Source organism: Priapulus caudatus, unplaced genomic scaffold (genome assembly GCF_000485595.1).
Source record: "Priapulus caudatus unplaced genomic scaffold, Priapulus_caudatus-5.0.1 Scaffold212, whole genome shotgun sequence".
Taxonomy (NCBI): domain Eukaryota; kingdom Metazoa; phylum Priapulida; class Priapulimorpha; order Priapulimorphida; family Priapulidae; genus Priapulus; species Priapulus caudatus.
This window is the reverse complement of record NW_014577273.1, coordinates 247,475-262,033: the sequence shown is the minus strand read 5'-3', so window position 1 is coordinate 262,033 and position 14,559 is coordinate 247,475. Positions and strand designations below refer to the sequence as shown.

The 14,559-nt window shown below is 44.8% G+C and overlaps 1 protein-coding gene across 1 annotated transcript in view; it reads right to left on the bottom strand.

The window, feature by feature from the left end:
* Window positions 1–14,559, bottom strand: part of LOC106807395 — a 34,615-nt gene that overhangs the window by 15,171 nt on the left and 4,885 nt on the right. The window contains exons 3-9 of the mRNA XM_014809712.1: window positions 10,610–10,900; window positions 9,187–9,447; window positions 6,545–6,823; window positions 4,146–4,412; window positions 3,166–3,272; window positions 2,561–2,717; window positions 1,772–1,947 (exon numbers count right to left, since the gene is read on the bottom strand). Of these exons, the coding sequence (XP_014665198.1) occupies window positions 1,772–1,947; window positions 2,561–2,717; window positions 3,166–3,272; window positions 4,146–4,412; window positions 6,545–6,823; window positions 9,187–9,447; window positions 10,610–10,900 (1,538 nt within the window). The remainder of the gene's footprint in view (window positions 1–1,771; window positions 1,948–2,560; window positions 2,718–3,165; window positions 3,273–4,145; window positions 4,413–6,544; window positions 6,824–9,186; window positions 9,448–10,609; window positions 10,901–14,559) is intronic.

The window sequence follows — 14,559 nt, the reverse complement described above, 5'->3', positions numbered from 1 at the left end:
CATTACCAACATCACAACTCACGATCAAGGTGAGCATTCAAACCAATGCACATGGGTTGCGCGGATGCGGCCAATCGTTCTATTATTTGCGACATCACAGGCCTAACGTAACGTAACATTTAGGGTGCGTAGTGACACCTTTGTTAGGCGCAGATATGCAGATACGCAGTTGCGTAGCACATCAGTTTCAGCAACCTTCTGCATTCTGCATACCTCCAAATCCCATTGGTTGAAACAAAATCGCGTGCCTGAAACTCCTGTTTTATGGTGCATTGTGACCTAACCCTAACCCTAACCCTATTAAAAAAAAAATTAATTTGTTGTAAAAATATTTGTTGTTATTAAATTGTTGCTAAATAAATCTGTAAATATTTGCGTTAAATGGGAAAAAAATAGTTAAATGGATAAAGATAGAAAAATACAGAAAACAGGTAAATAATAAACAATCAGATGGGTTCGATCCAAACGACCTTTGATCCGTGACGCCTGTGCTGACGCGTTCGGCTATCCAGGCTTTATTTGGTTTCTAGATTATGGATGTGCATGAATATGATAACACTGTGACGTCATGAGGCAGTTCAGGAATCCATATTTAACCCTCCTCTTGAGGGTTCAAAAGGTTATCAGACACTTTAACTCTTCGCACGCAGTAGTAAGCACATTTCATGTTCTTTCAATAAAGTGATAAAAATGGTAGGTCAGCGTTGAAACAAAAAAGTTTTTCACTCTGTCCATTAGGCCATGTCCTCAGAAAAGTCTGATATCTGACCTTTTCCCCACTGCGCCTTTGACTGTGACCTCCAATTTCGCACTGGTGATGGGTTTCCTGCCATCACACTATACACCGAAAATTAAGAGCATAGGTCGAACCGTTAAGATTTGTGCGCGCATTCCGTATTTCCTCATTACCTTAAGTTAAGGGGAAATATTTCCCTCCGTTTACACATCTTGACCTTTGACACCTTGACCCCCAAATTTGCATCTTGAGTCCTCTTTCACGATCCCCCCGACGTCCCGAATATCTGACCGTACGTCGAGCGGTTAAGATTTGTGCCCAACTGTTGACGACGGACGGACGGACGACGGACGCACGGACGGACGCACGCACGCATCATGCGATTCTAAAGCTGCATCTGACTACGTCAGATGAGCTAATAATAATCATAATAATTCTTCTTCTTCTTCTTCTTATTTTATTCATTTTATTATTATTATTATTATTTATTATTATTATTATTATTATATATATTAATAATAATAATGAAAGAAGAGAAGAAGAATGAAGAAGAAGAAAAAGAAGAAGAAGAAGAAGAAATAATGAATACCTGACATTCACTGGCCCGTTGCTTATCGTCTTCTCAAGAGTTTGTAGCGGCACGCAACTCTGTAAGCTTTGGTCCTGCTTTGCACCAGCATGGGTGATGCTGCACGACAACCGTGTTGACAAATACGCCGACATTCCTGAATATATAAGGTCAAGTCAATGATCAATAAATTATTAATTGACGGCAAATATACTAGCTGTCTGTGTGGTGTGCGTGCGTGGCCTGCGTGCGTGCGTGCGGCGCGCGCGTGTGTGTAGTAAGTAGATATTCGCGGGACAAGAGAATGTGACAGGTGTGTGAATTTTCAGCAACTGCGCTGTTTTCCAGTTAGTGTTACACACTGCGTTTTGACATTCCTCGCGACGCGCGCGAGTTGAAATATACACGCGGGGATTAAGACGGCGCAGACTCGACAATACGGAATTTTCTCCCACACTCGCCTATACCTTCTGCACTGTGTTGCACTCGGGCTGTTCAGCGGGATCTCCATTTCGAATCGCAGTTCGTTTCTCGATCTGTTTGAAGCAGGTCTTGCTGCGCCCTTTGCGTACAGCTTGCCCGTGGAATGGCTGGTCGGCGACTTGGCCGAATACAATGGCGCCATCGCGGCAATTCGTGAAAACTGAGATAAAGGAGAAAAAAAGAGATAAAAAAAAGCATGTCCGCAGGGTCGCGCGCCTCCGTCGCATCGCGAAAGTTTTACTATAGAGATTGCGAGGTCGATGGACAACAGCAGTAATAACTCACAAAAAAGAGGATTGCCAAACATTCGTCGCATTATCTCGTAACCGGATAAAATATTAAACAATGGGACGATTTTATAGACAATTTAAAACCGACTCGAATAAAAATGTGTTTTAGATGTAAGTTGGCTATCCGCATGATGCTAGCGAATGAACACGCTATTGCCCATATTTTTATATATGAGTAATACACTATCTATTCACTTATAGCGAATTACTAATCACGCGTATAAACTACGGTAGCCTATAGATGCATCTATATATGCCAGGAGTGTTAATAATATAGATCCATATTACGACAGAATCTAATGAAGATATATAACTTATATACAAATAATTATATATACAAGAGTACATAATAGAGATCTCTATTATGTACTTTTGATATATATATATATATATATATATATATATATTATATATAGAATGATAGAATACTATGATAATATGACACTCTTGATACTATGGATAGAGCGATATAACAAAGCTTACTTCCAGCCTCCTCAGTACAGACGGTCTTCTCAAAGTACTCGACGTCAGTGCTTCGAGCGATGTAGGCTCCTTCTGAGATACGGTTGTCCGTGCTAAGGAAGCAGGCTCGAGTACCACTCATATACTCAAAGGAGCGGCAGATGAAAGCGGTCTCAACCTGTACGTGAATTTGTGCAAAAATACAGATTACATAGATACGGCGGACGCATGTCTGTGGTCACTCTGGCTGCTGTTCAGTAAAAGTTTTATCCTGTAACACACGCATGACCGAACCTCACCTTCACTGACGCTGCAATGTTCAAAAGTCACTATCGTGTTAGCAGTGCTGGCATTCGATTGAGGTCATTTACCTCCTGACTACTTCAACAATTCATGAACCGAAAAGGGGTTTCTTTGAGCTTTCCTGAACTTTCGCGGGTTTTTCGAGTTATGGCCGAGTGACAAAAGAAATTAACTGAACGATACTATATACGTTTTCCATCACCCTTATTACGCTTTACGAAGTTGTTAAAGACCCCGGGTGAAAATATATAAGTGTAAATTGTGCGATCATGTACGAGACAATGATCGCACATCTTGTGGTGGAAAACTGATCCGATACTTACGCTGCATCTTGTCCGGCATTCCTCTAAATCTACATCCTCCAAGATAAGGTCGTTGTAGAAACGAAGAAGCCGACCGGGCTCCGACTCGTATTGGCAGTTTGTAGGACCTGCGCAAAAGGAGGGCGAACAAAACTCGTTGTTAAACGTTGAAAAGTGAAAGTCGAGATTCCCTTTCTCTGTTCGTCTGTTCGCATGAAGTACTGATTGCAAGTCACTGCGCAGTGACGATTTCCTTCATTTAGATTTGCTATTTCATAAATATTTTATGTTTTATGTTCTGCCCCCCAAACCATAAAAAATATGAAGAATTACGTAATTGAATCTAGTTCTAAACAAAGCAAAGCTTAATCGAGCACGTTAATTCGTAAATATACAACGTTTACAACGTATACGCGTGCGCACGACACATCTCGCGTCGTGATTACGTCACCGTCAATAGTAAAAAAAAAAAATATATACATATTCACAAAATATAAGTAATTCTGTTCACTTTTTATGGTTAAATTGCTGCATTATATTTCTTATTTTACTATATTGTTCGATGTGAACATACACTCGTGACTCATACATAGCCCATAGCAAGCAATTAATGTTAGGAACACTAATATCAAATCGTCCAGGTTTTTTGGATTTTTAATCTTATCAGGTAAGAATTTGACGATACGTAGTCCTGTTAGTTCTTACTTTTAATGTAAAAAAATGGCAACAAACATTTTACAAATTTTACCATAGAAAATTCGTGACGTAGTCAATTTAATAAAGTATATAAAATTTACAGATATAAAATTATCGTTAATTTACGTATATAAATATAATAATAATACATAATACAATATATTATAATATAATATAATAATAATAATAATATAATAAATATAAATTACGTATATAAAATTTACAGATACACATCTCGTGTCGCATAAAGCTTAATCAAGAATGTTATAACCCGTAAATAAAATCTCGTGCCGCGTGAGACCCACCTCGCGGGACGCAGTTGTTCTCGTAGTAGTCATACGTTGCGTCGTCCTCTACGGGCTGTCTCAGACTGTGTCTCGACTCAGGGCTCAGATAGCAGTCGCCGCTGTCCGGGTCGATATCGAACGACTGGCAGACGAACTCGCGTTCGTTGAGACACGCGTCCTGGCACATCGGTACGGTCATACCCGTGAGTAGTTTCTCGTCGTTGCCGGCCAGTCTGGCTTTGTCGACTCGTTCGAAGACGAATGGTCGATCACACGCGCGTGAACCTGTAAGTGAAAGCACCTCGTCAGTCAAATACAGGCAATACTCTGATATATGGCCGGGAAGACTTTTAGCTCTATATACATGTCGGGAGGACTCCTAGCTCTGTATACGTGTCCGGTGGAATTTTGGTCATTTAGGGTTTTACGCCGTATTTTACGTTTTACGTCGACAGATGGAAAGCAAGATGGATGTTTAGCACGCAGGAATCCACCACCTTTACAACCGCCGCCACCACCAACATGACGAGTTCGTATGATTCATAATTATTTCGTTTGCTTTCTAGATGTGTTTAATTAAACGTCAAATTCAATTACAGTCAAATTAAAGTCAAATTTTAGTTGAAGTCGGCGAAAAACCGAAAACGAATCGGCAGCTGCGACTATCGCGTTAACCGGCGGCAAAAAACCCAGGTGGTTATTAGTAAAAATAGAATCATTATAATTTTCATTGTGCGTTCCATTAGTCATAACATTGCTATTATAGGGGCTGTTCTGCGCTGTTTTCTTATTCAAACACAGACATGTGTTTTTCGGGATATTTGGAGGTAACCTTGAAAGGCCGAAACGCATAGGATGAGTCTTCAATATTTAAATATCATTTGGGCTATGTCGGCGAAATGTTGTGATTTATCTCGTGAGTCAACAGCGATGTAACCTAAGTAAATAGCGATGTAACTAAAGTAGGAAATAGGACAAAAACTGGTTTCGCGAAACTGGGTCTTATTTTCTAACACCGACGCTTCCATGTTGGCACACGTTGATATAGAATGAGGCGTCTCTATAACGCTAAAATATTCAAATACGACATGAACACCTGACCAGGTGAAATACAATGCTACCACTAACACAGCTACCCAATCTATTTTAGCTCAATCTTAAGCACGACGACCTTAACGCTTTCGATTTTTCAAGTTTTTGTTAGCACAGCGAAAATTAGGGGGCCGCAGGTAACACATCGTCGTTTATTACGCATATACGCAGATCATTCTGCATTTTTCAACATTCTTGGTTATTTGCGGAACGTTTCAAGGCTATGCTAGAGCACAGACAATACTGATGGCCTAGCTGCGCCTTGGGGTGGGTGGTCACGACAGCAGAATGAATAGCCGAGCTGGCAGAACCCATGCAGATAATGGATAAAGCATTTAAGGTCTTTGTAGAGTCGGCGGTATGTACGCGCGATATGCGATGGTAGCAGAGTATTAATCTCGCTCATAGCCCAATATATCACGACATGGGGATAGCTTCAGGAAACGATCCTTTATTGCACTGAAGACCGTCGTGTAGGTTATTAGTCAACAGTCAGGCCATACAACATGTACATGTCGTCCTGACATGCACCGTTGTCGTGTGATTACCTAATAGTGGAATAGTGGAATAGTGGAATAACTATGGCAATGCATATACATTCCTATCCTAAGCAACCGAGATAACGCAACAGGCTAAAAGTGATTACATCCTGTAAGAGTGTATATTGGGGAGAAATAGTAACGGCTATACATTCTACCGCGGTATGTTACCATATTTCTATCGCTGAATGCGTTCACATTCTTACTCTAAATTTGTCTTGCAAATCCCCAGCCTAAAGTAGTTCTGTCTTGTACGACCACACCTATAGTTAATCTATTAACTTGTCCCCTAAAGATGAGCCCCCCCCTCTTCCTATCCCTAACGATGATTGCTCGCTCTCCCAGCGCTGCACAAAACCCACGCCTCGCAATTCGCTTAGTATAGTCAGAAATTATGTTCGTAGTAAATCAGCCTAATGGCAAGAGCCGACAAACAGACGCGCACACACACGCATGCACGCACGCACACACACACGCACAGCACACACGCACACACACACACCACACGCAGCGCCGCACGCACACACGCTAGCGCGCGCACACACAGCACACATCGCGCGCACACACACAACAGCAACACACACACACACCACACAACACACACTGCCTTCTACGTTTTTACAGAGATATTCTATTCATATACTAGTCACGGGGGATACATGTAGTGGTGGACAACCTGCTCCTTTCTAGTTCTCATATAGGATTACGTCTTGTGCGCATGCGCCCGCCACAGCACACACACACACACACACACACACACACACACACACACACACACATACTTACTTTCCAGACACACAATCTCTCTGAATTCGACCTGCGAGTTCAGCGATGGCACGGTGCGAAAGTATGCCGGCACGGTGGCCTTCGTGTTGTGATAGAGCTGGCAGATTCCCCTGGGCGCTATCCAGTTGAAGGAGCGACATATGAACGCCTGCTCGTTCTGGCAGCGGTTCTGGCAGGCCTTGAGCGATGGAACGTCGTTGATGATTTTGTCCGTAAAGGAGATCATGAAGCTGTGAGCCGAACGTTCGAACGTCGCGTGGAACTCACACAGGTTATCGGCTGAAATCGACAACAGCATGCATGTATACCAAGAGTAGATAATAACAAAGAGTGAGACACCCGATTCCCGCATTTTTAACCGATTTTTCTCATCAAAATATATCTTGATGTATACGTATATATACACATACGTATACAATCGCGCTCATACACACTTGCACATTATATTTTTTTAGTTTTGCTCTTTTATAAATATTTTCTGTTTCAGAGCGCTCCAAAAAACAATAAGAAACACGACGAATTATGTATTCGAATCCAGTTTTAAAATAAGCAAAGCTTAATCAAGCATGTTAGCCCGTATATAAAACGTTTACAACAAATGCACGTACGCACGTATTCGCGTAAGTGCGCACTCGCAGTAATATTGAGTGAATGTACGATAGTATGATATAAAGTACACAAAACTAAACCAATTATATATAGGTGTCTTTAACTCTTTACAAAATAACCTGGGCAAAACAATACTTAAAATTCTTGGATTTCAAAGACGCCTAGTCCAATGACTCGACTACTTTTGTATGTAATATGCATGTATATATTTATATAATAAAAAAATAATGTCACACGCGTGACCTCGCGAATGCGCAGCGTGCACGCATACGTGGTATATTGCCCATCCCTCTCCCAATACCACGTTATAGGAACCCCGTCGCGGTGGAAGCAGGTAAACTGGTCTACTAAAAGCGTGATCAGCAGCAGCAGCGGGTGGGCGCCGCGTTCCTTTCGTCTGTTCGGCGCACGTGCGCGCACAAAGAGTTAACGTGTTTGGGAAGAGAGAGGGAGGTATTACGCGCGGAGAAGGTGCATGAGGTGAACGACTGCCGGTGGATACTAACAACCCGATACTACGTGTTACTTCGCATACATAGCCAATCGTGAATAAATATACGTGTGGGCATCGGCATAGCATAATGGACACCATTATTTCGTAGGCTGCTATACTTGCGAGCGACGTGTGTACGAGGTTGAGGTTTTAGTAGCGATTTTACGACATGACCTTTTCCTTCTGTTTGTTTTCCTCATGGCCATCTTTGCCTAGAGAAGTAGTGTATCGGTAAATTCGAGTACAATCCCCTCTTGGGACCATGTTCCCTACTGCGCTGGAGGTCACAGGTACAGGCAAAATTTATAGCTCCCCAGAGGCAGAACCACTGCGGGATAATTAGTACATCCTTATCCTTGCTTGGCGGTATGTCGTATGTTGTAGGAATGTGCATGAGCGCGTTTGTGCGTGCGTACACCTTTGTGCGGGTATATGCGTGCATGTGCGAGTGTGCGAGTGCGTGCGATGTGAGAGTGCGTACATGTGTAGGTGTGTGAGTGCGTGCGTGCGATTTATATTCTGTTGGATGAGTGCTAATTTGCACGTATGGGGCATCTTGGTAGGTTGCTCGTTTGAGAATCTTTACAAAAACCATTTAAATGTCATATACATACGCCATTTAAATGAGGAAAAACTGTATGTTCATTATTTATATGAAACAAAACGATCATTTGACGAATTTCGACGAGTCCGAATAAGGACAAACTTTATTTATGGGCAAACCTGGGTTAAATTGGCCATTAGCCCATATAATTATTATATAATAATAATTATTATATGCTTATCTAAATTCACTTCATTGTTTAGTTCTGCTACTGGGCCGGAGCTACCTTCGTCGCGTCCACGCAGATAAAGACTCCTCGCACACAAGCTAGTATCTCGCTCGATGAAAGGGTTCTTATGCCCCACATACCTATCTCGTCAGCATGGTAAAGGAAGGCCTTGTGTCCAACTCCACCCCCCACCGGCTGATGTCATTTTAATATGTTCTTAATTACTTTTTGATGGCTCGTTTCCGACGAGTCGGTACGGGCGCCCGCTGCTGCGACGCACAAAGAAGCGAGGTTCAATGTTGTCAGCCCAAGTTTACTCGACGGGAAACCAATTACACTTACAGACACATACTACTACATTTAGATGTGAACTATAGCAACTATAGTAGCTAGCGCTTAGGCCGACAGGGAAGGATGAGTTATAATGCCCGCATACGCGCACGCACGCGCACGCGCACGCGCACGCTCACACACGCGCACGCACGCATACACGCACGCACACACACACGCGCACGCACGCATTCACGCACGCAAACACACACACGCACACACACGCGCGCACACACCAGCGCGCACACACATGCACACACACACGCACACGCACGCACGCACACACACACACGCACGCACGCACGCACGCACGCACACACACACACACACACACACACACACTCACTCGCACACACTCACACACCCAACACACACAGCACTCACAAGAGTATATCACCGCCTGTCGCGCGAGCGTATATACTCATCAAGTCACTCACTAGCGAGGCAGTGATTCTCTATGTAGTCGATGTCGTCGCTGCCCTTGAAGACCTCTGGCCGCGACAGTCGGTCGTAACGCGACAGCGTGCACTCCTGCGCAGGGTTGTTGTACGAAGCCGATCGACACGTGAAGTCTGACTCTTCCAGGCACGCCTCCAAGCAGCCCATGCGGCTGATGGCGTTCACCGTCTTGTCGACGACGTCCAGTTGCTGCCTCAGGACGATGTCGAACGTCCACGGCCTGCCGCAGACGTCAGAAGCTGGAAAAAAGATAATAGAAGATATAGTAGAAGGAGGAGAGAACCCGATGAGAAAGTTTTTGGACAAAAGTTGCGAGTTGCTAGTTAAAAGCTGTTAGAAGAAGAAGAAGACGAAGACTACCACAAGTCGAAACTAGTCGTTCATCGCGAGCTTTGTATAGAATTTTATCACCAAAAAACTTGCACAATATGGCAACCAAGAATATGCATGTTGACCCGCGTGGGGTAGTACAGTGGAGGTGTGCCCCGCGTAGAGGCCGCGTCCAGGCCTCTTCTTCACACATGCGATCAGAAGCTCGAAGAAAGAACACGAGGAAAGTTTGCCGGTTTACGACAAACGCGAACCAGGCCAAATCGTACGATCTTCATCGTTATACATTTACGTCGAAAAAATTGCGGTTTGGTTGTATTACGTAGCGATTGTTATCTCAAACGTAATCCCGAGGACGGCGGCGTGCGTGAGGTAGGAGGTCTGCGCTTAATGCTCACTATTTACTAGCTGGGCGCGGTGTGTGTTTAATTCGGCGAGAGATGCCCACTGGTGCGCGTAAATTGGATCGTCAGATGAACCGCGCGCGTTATGCAAACGATTATTCAAACGAACGCGTACGGCAGGCCGCGCCTTTTGTCTTGCCCGAGCTGGTTCTGCTAACAATACTCTTATTGTAATAGCCTTCTCTTAGAGGCGGCACGTCTGCAACGTCGATCCCCCTCCCTCACCTCTCGCGTCGATCTTCCTCCCCTCATCTCCTACGCACATCTTTCTTCGCTATGTAATAGCATCCTCCTCCGACCCCACTCCCTCTCTCACCCCTCACGCATATCTTCGCTATGTAATAACCTCCTCCTTCTCCTCCTCCTCCTCCTCCTCCTCCTCCTCCTCCTCCTCCTCTTCCGACCCACCCTCTCCTCCTTACCTCTCACGCATATCTTCGCTATGTAATAACCGGCACGTCTGCAACGTCAACCCACCCCTCTCTCACCTTTAATGCATATAATATTATACGCTATGTAATAACCTCCTCTTCTTCCTCCTCCTCCTCCTCCTCCTCCTCCTCCTCCTCCTCCTCCTCTGACCCACTCCCTCTCTCACCTCTCACGCATATCTACGCTATGTAATAGCCTCCTCCTCCTCCTCCTCTGACCCACCCCTCCTCCTCACCTCTCACGCATATCTTCGCTATGTAATAAGCGGCGTCGGATCCGGGCAGAGCGACCTCCCTCAGCTGCCCGCGGCTGCCGGCATCCGACATCAGCTCGCATTGGCCAAGCGTCGGCAGGAATCCCAGAGCGAAGTTGATCGAGAAGCAGGCGGCGTCGGCTCGACATTGCGAGATACAGTCCTCGACGGTGACGTCTTCACTCGTCTGCGTTACGGTGCCGGCGAAGCGCTTGTTCGTGTACTTTTCGAACGTTATCGCTCCCTCCGGAACGCATTCGAATGCGACTTGACCTAGATAGCGAAAAAAAACACACACGAGATGGCATGAAATTACGACGTTGAATTCGACCGTACGTCGATATAAATGCCGCCCTCTTGAAGAGACGCGATGCGTGCGCGCGTGGACAAGGACGCAAGGACGAATGTTGCGTAGTAGGAAGTGCAGAGATAGGAGGAAATCATAGGCGTGTGCGACGCGGTTGCTTATTTCACGGAGACGTAACAGATTATAGAAGATGTCCGACTCGTGTTGACGTCAGACTACCTTTATGCAGACGGAAGGGATGGTTAGATGAACGGATGGACCGTAAGATGATTCGTGCTGTGGATGAATTATTCAGGATTTGTTATCTGGTAGTGATTCGTGATTACATTGCACTCATGTCATCTACTGTTATGGTCGATAGGTTTGACATTTAAGTTTGAAATTCCACGGAGAGTACCAAGGTCAACGGCATCTGATGTCACCTGCGGAGAATCGAACGTTGTAGTTTTCGAGTTTGGACATTTTTTTGTAGGCGTATCCAGCCTTTCTTTTCCAGCTAGCCAGTATTTGGCGTCTACACTGACTAGGCAGCGATTGTGGGAGGGGCCTGTGGGAGCGGAATGCCCCACACACAGCTAGTAATCTTGAGATAATCACTCCCTAACTTGGGGCATCCTTGCCACCAAAGCAGCTATCGCCTCTAGCGCATTTGTTTTTTTCATGCTTTGGAATTTTAGGTGTAGCCAAGGTCACTCCACTTAAACGGGATCGGCAGGGAAAATACATCCCGCAATATTAAAATTCTTAAATTAGAATGCTTTTAGTGAAACAAGGTAAATTACTTTAGTCTGGCATATTTTAACTTGACGTATATAGGACCTCACCTAACTAGTATAGTATTCTCCCAGCAACGATGAAACTAAAAACGAGGGGCGGCGTGCATATATTATCAACCTGTCCCGACGGGAGCATGCGGTTAGTATATGCACACTCGGTGCATAACCTGTCTTCCTCCGATACATTGCAGGTACGGGTTCTGAATGTGGAAATGTGAAAATGCGGGATGTTTACATAGTATTGCGCATGCGACTGCAATTATAATCTGTTTCGTTGGTCACGCCTTAGTCACGTCGTTATCCTGATCACTGGGAAACACCGTCGAGCACACCTGCCTATAGAATATCCATCACTATAGGAAACGCACCTAAGTAGAGTCATCGACCAGTTGGGCGAGGCCTTCTTTCATATTTGCCGAACTTTGCGTGAAATTTTCGTACGTCCCATACGTAAAGAAAAAGAGGGTGTCTGTGGTTAACACAGCCGCTTACACGGGGCGGCATGCCTTTGACCGTAAAGCACATGAGTGACTCAGAAACGATACGATTATAATCCAGCGTTTCAAAGGGTTCCCTTAGAAAGATTTAGGGGTTCCTTTCCTAAATTCCTTTCCTTCAAATTCGCTTTTTTTTTCTTTTTTTTCTTTTTCTTCTTTCTTTTCAATTCCTTTCCTTCAATTCCTTTCCTAAATCCTAAAGATTTAGGGGTCACTTCCCTTATCGACGCCGCGCAGGCCGGCGGGTTGGGAAGGGTGCGTATACACTACGGGCTAGCCAAACTAGTACTAAACGCAGAAATACAATGTAGCGTGGAACTAGGCGTTGACTTTTATAATCGTATACATATATATATATATATATATAGAGAGAGAGAGAGAGAGAGAGAGAGAGAGATTTTATACCCGCAGGCTAATAAATGTCATGACCCCGGTGGCTCCGTATAGATCAAGATGTTATCCGAGCAGAATTTTCTTCTATTCAAATTCAAATTAGCGGATTATAGAAATGCCGAAAGCGATGATTGATGGCGACTATGATTGATACAGCAGATATATTGCAATAACAATTATGCAGAAATGCGTTCCTACTGTTCACGTGTATATGCTTCCCTGCATCGCCAATTAACAGGTTACAGAGGTCATCACTGGAGGCATTACGCGTGTGGTATGTGTTTACCCGACAGAGGGTACCATTAACATGCTATTAAGGTACTAATTAACACTGACACGTATACCTGCGTGCGGAAACTATGGAGGTGAAGGCTAAGAGTGTAATGCACTTGGATGGTAAGACTAGCGAGGTACTAAGCGTGGCATATGTGCTTGCTGGGATTAACCTCCGCACACCTGTCGTATTCGATATCTTCTGCTTACTTCTAAGAGCCGTGATCACTGAATGCGCCGACAGGTTGGCAGTGCTAGTGAAAGTCACGTGCGACGGATGCCGGTGCCGCCATTGTCATGGCAACAATGCCCCCAAAACTGTAGAACGCGTCCGCTGTTGTCTATTCAACTCGGACAGCAGAATAACTCGTACTATTAGTGGTACATTCATTAGAGGACCGCGTGAATGTAACAGACCCCCACGTGTGCGTGCACCTATTATATACGCATATGCATGCGTGCACCGTATGCGTTCTACGTGCATTATCTCACGGATATGTGCATGTAGCGCTTATATAGGGGGGGCTATACGTGGCACGTGAATGTGCTAAGGTTATAAATAATCACCGTGCACTTATGCCAGCTACACATAACCGCTGCCTATAACCGCCATCGTTTTACCCCGTGTAGAGGCTTCCCGACATCATGAAGAACAGCTATTATACGCGGCATGGTTTTGAAAAGAGCTTTACCCTTCAGCCAGCGCGTGTTTTATGACTATGTGCATCCGCATAAAACTGCATATATACTTCTAGACGAGAGCGCCCGATCGCTTGCTTCCGTTAAGTGTTATCAGAAGTAGATAATAAAGAATCCCCTATTATCTACTTCTGGTGTTATATTAGCGGTAATATTCGGTCTACCCGAGGCCGCGTACATTCGTGTAGGTAGCGGATGCGCTACAGGAACAGCCGCCGAACGTAAACACGCCTCGCGGCGTCATTACAGCGACGTAACAAAGAGCCGGGCCACTGAATGAACCAAGTGGTTCCCAAACAGCTCGTCTGTTGACAGGTTAACTTTACAAGTAAACTGTAAATAGCGTCTTGAATCGACCGGTTACAGTGCCAGGCGGCAGCGCGGTGACGAGGAATGCAGGCGCAGCCACTCGGTGCATCTGACAGAAGACGGAACCGACCTAAAAGGTTCCTTGACTTTTTGGCTCTCGTAAAATACTCAAGAGGGAATGGCCGCGACACGAGGATCTGAACGACAGGTACTGTGCAGCCGACTGTTTGCTGCGGCACTAAGATCATCTCCTCGCTGGTTTACTTGATGGATATACGATCCATCGATGATCGCTTACCGAATGAAGAGGTGGATTTTTTTACGTCCCTTTCTCAATAGCTTGCACGTTTCGACACTAGCATGCGGTTACAGAATTCTTTTTGTGGGTGTTTAATTTCGCGGGCTGTCGCTGGAAGTTCTGTCGTATCCATTATCGCCGACAAACCTGTTATTTCGGGTGAGTTAACCAACAGCTTTCGCCGACGACATCTCAAAAATCTACGCGACGGGTTTTTCGCATTCTAACCTCTTCTCGATCATAGCGATTACATGCCCCTGACAGCTACGTAAACATAGGTCAGCGCGTCGGAAAATTAGTAGCACTATAGTAGGGGTGAAAGATCTTTCCCGTCTCGCCCTACGACATATCTTTACCCGCGTGTGTGTGTGTGTGTGTGT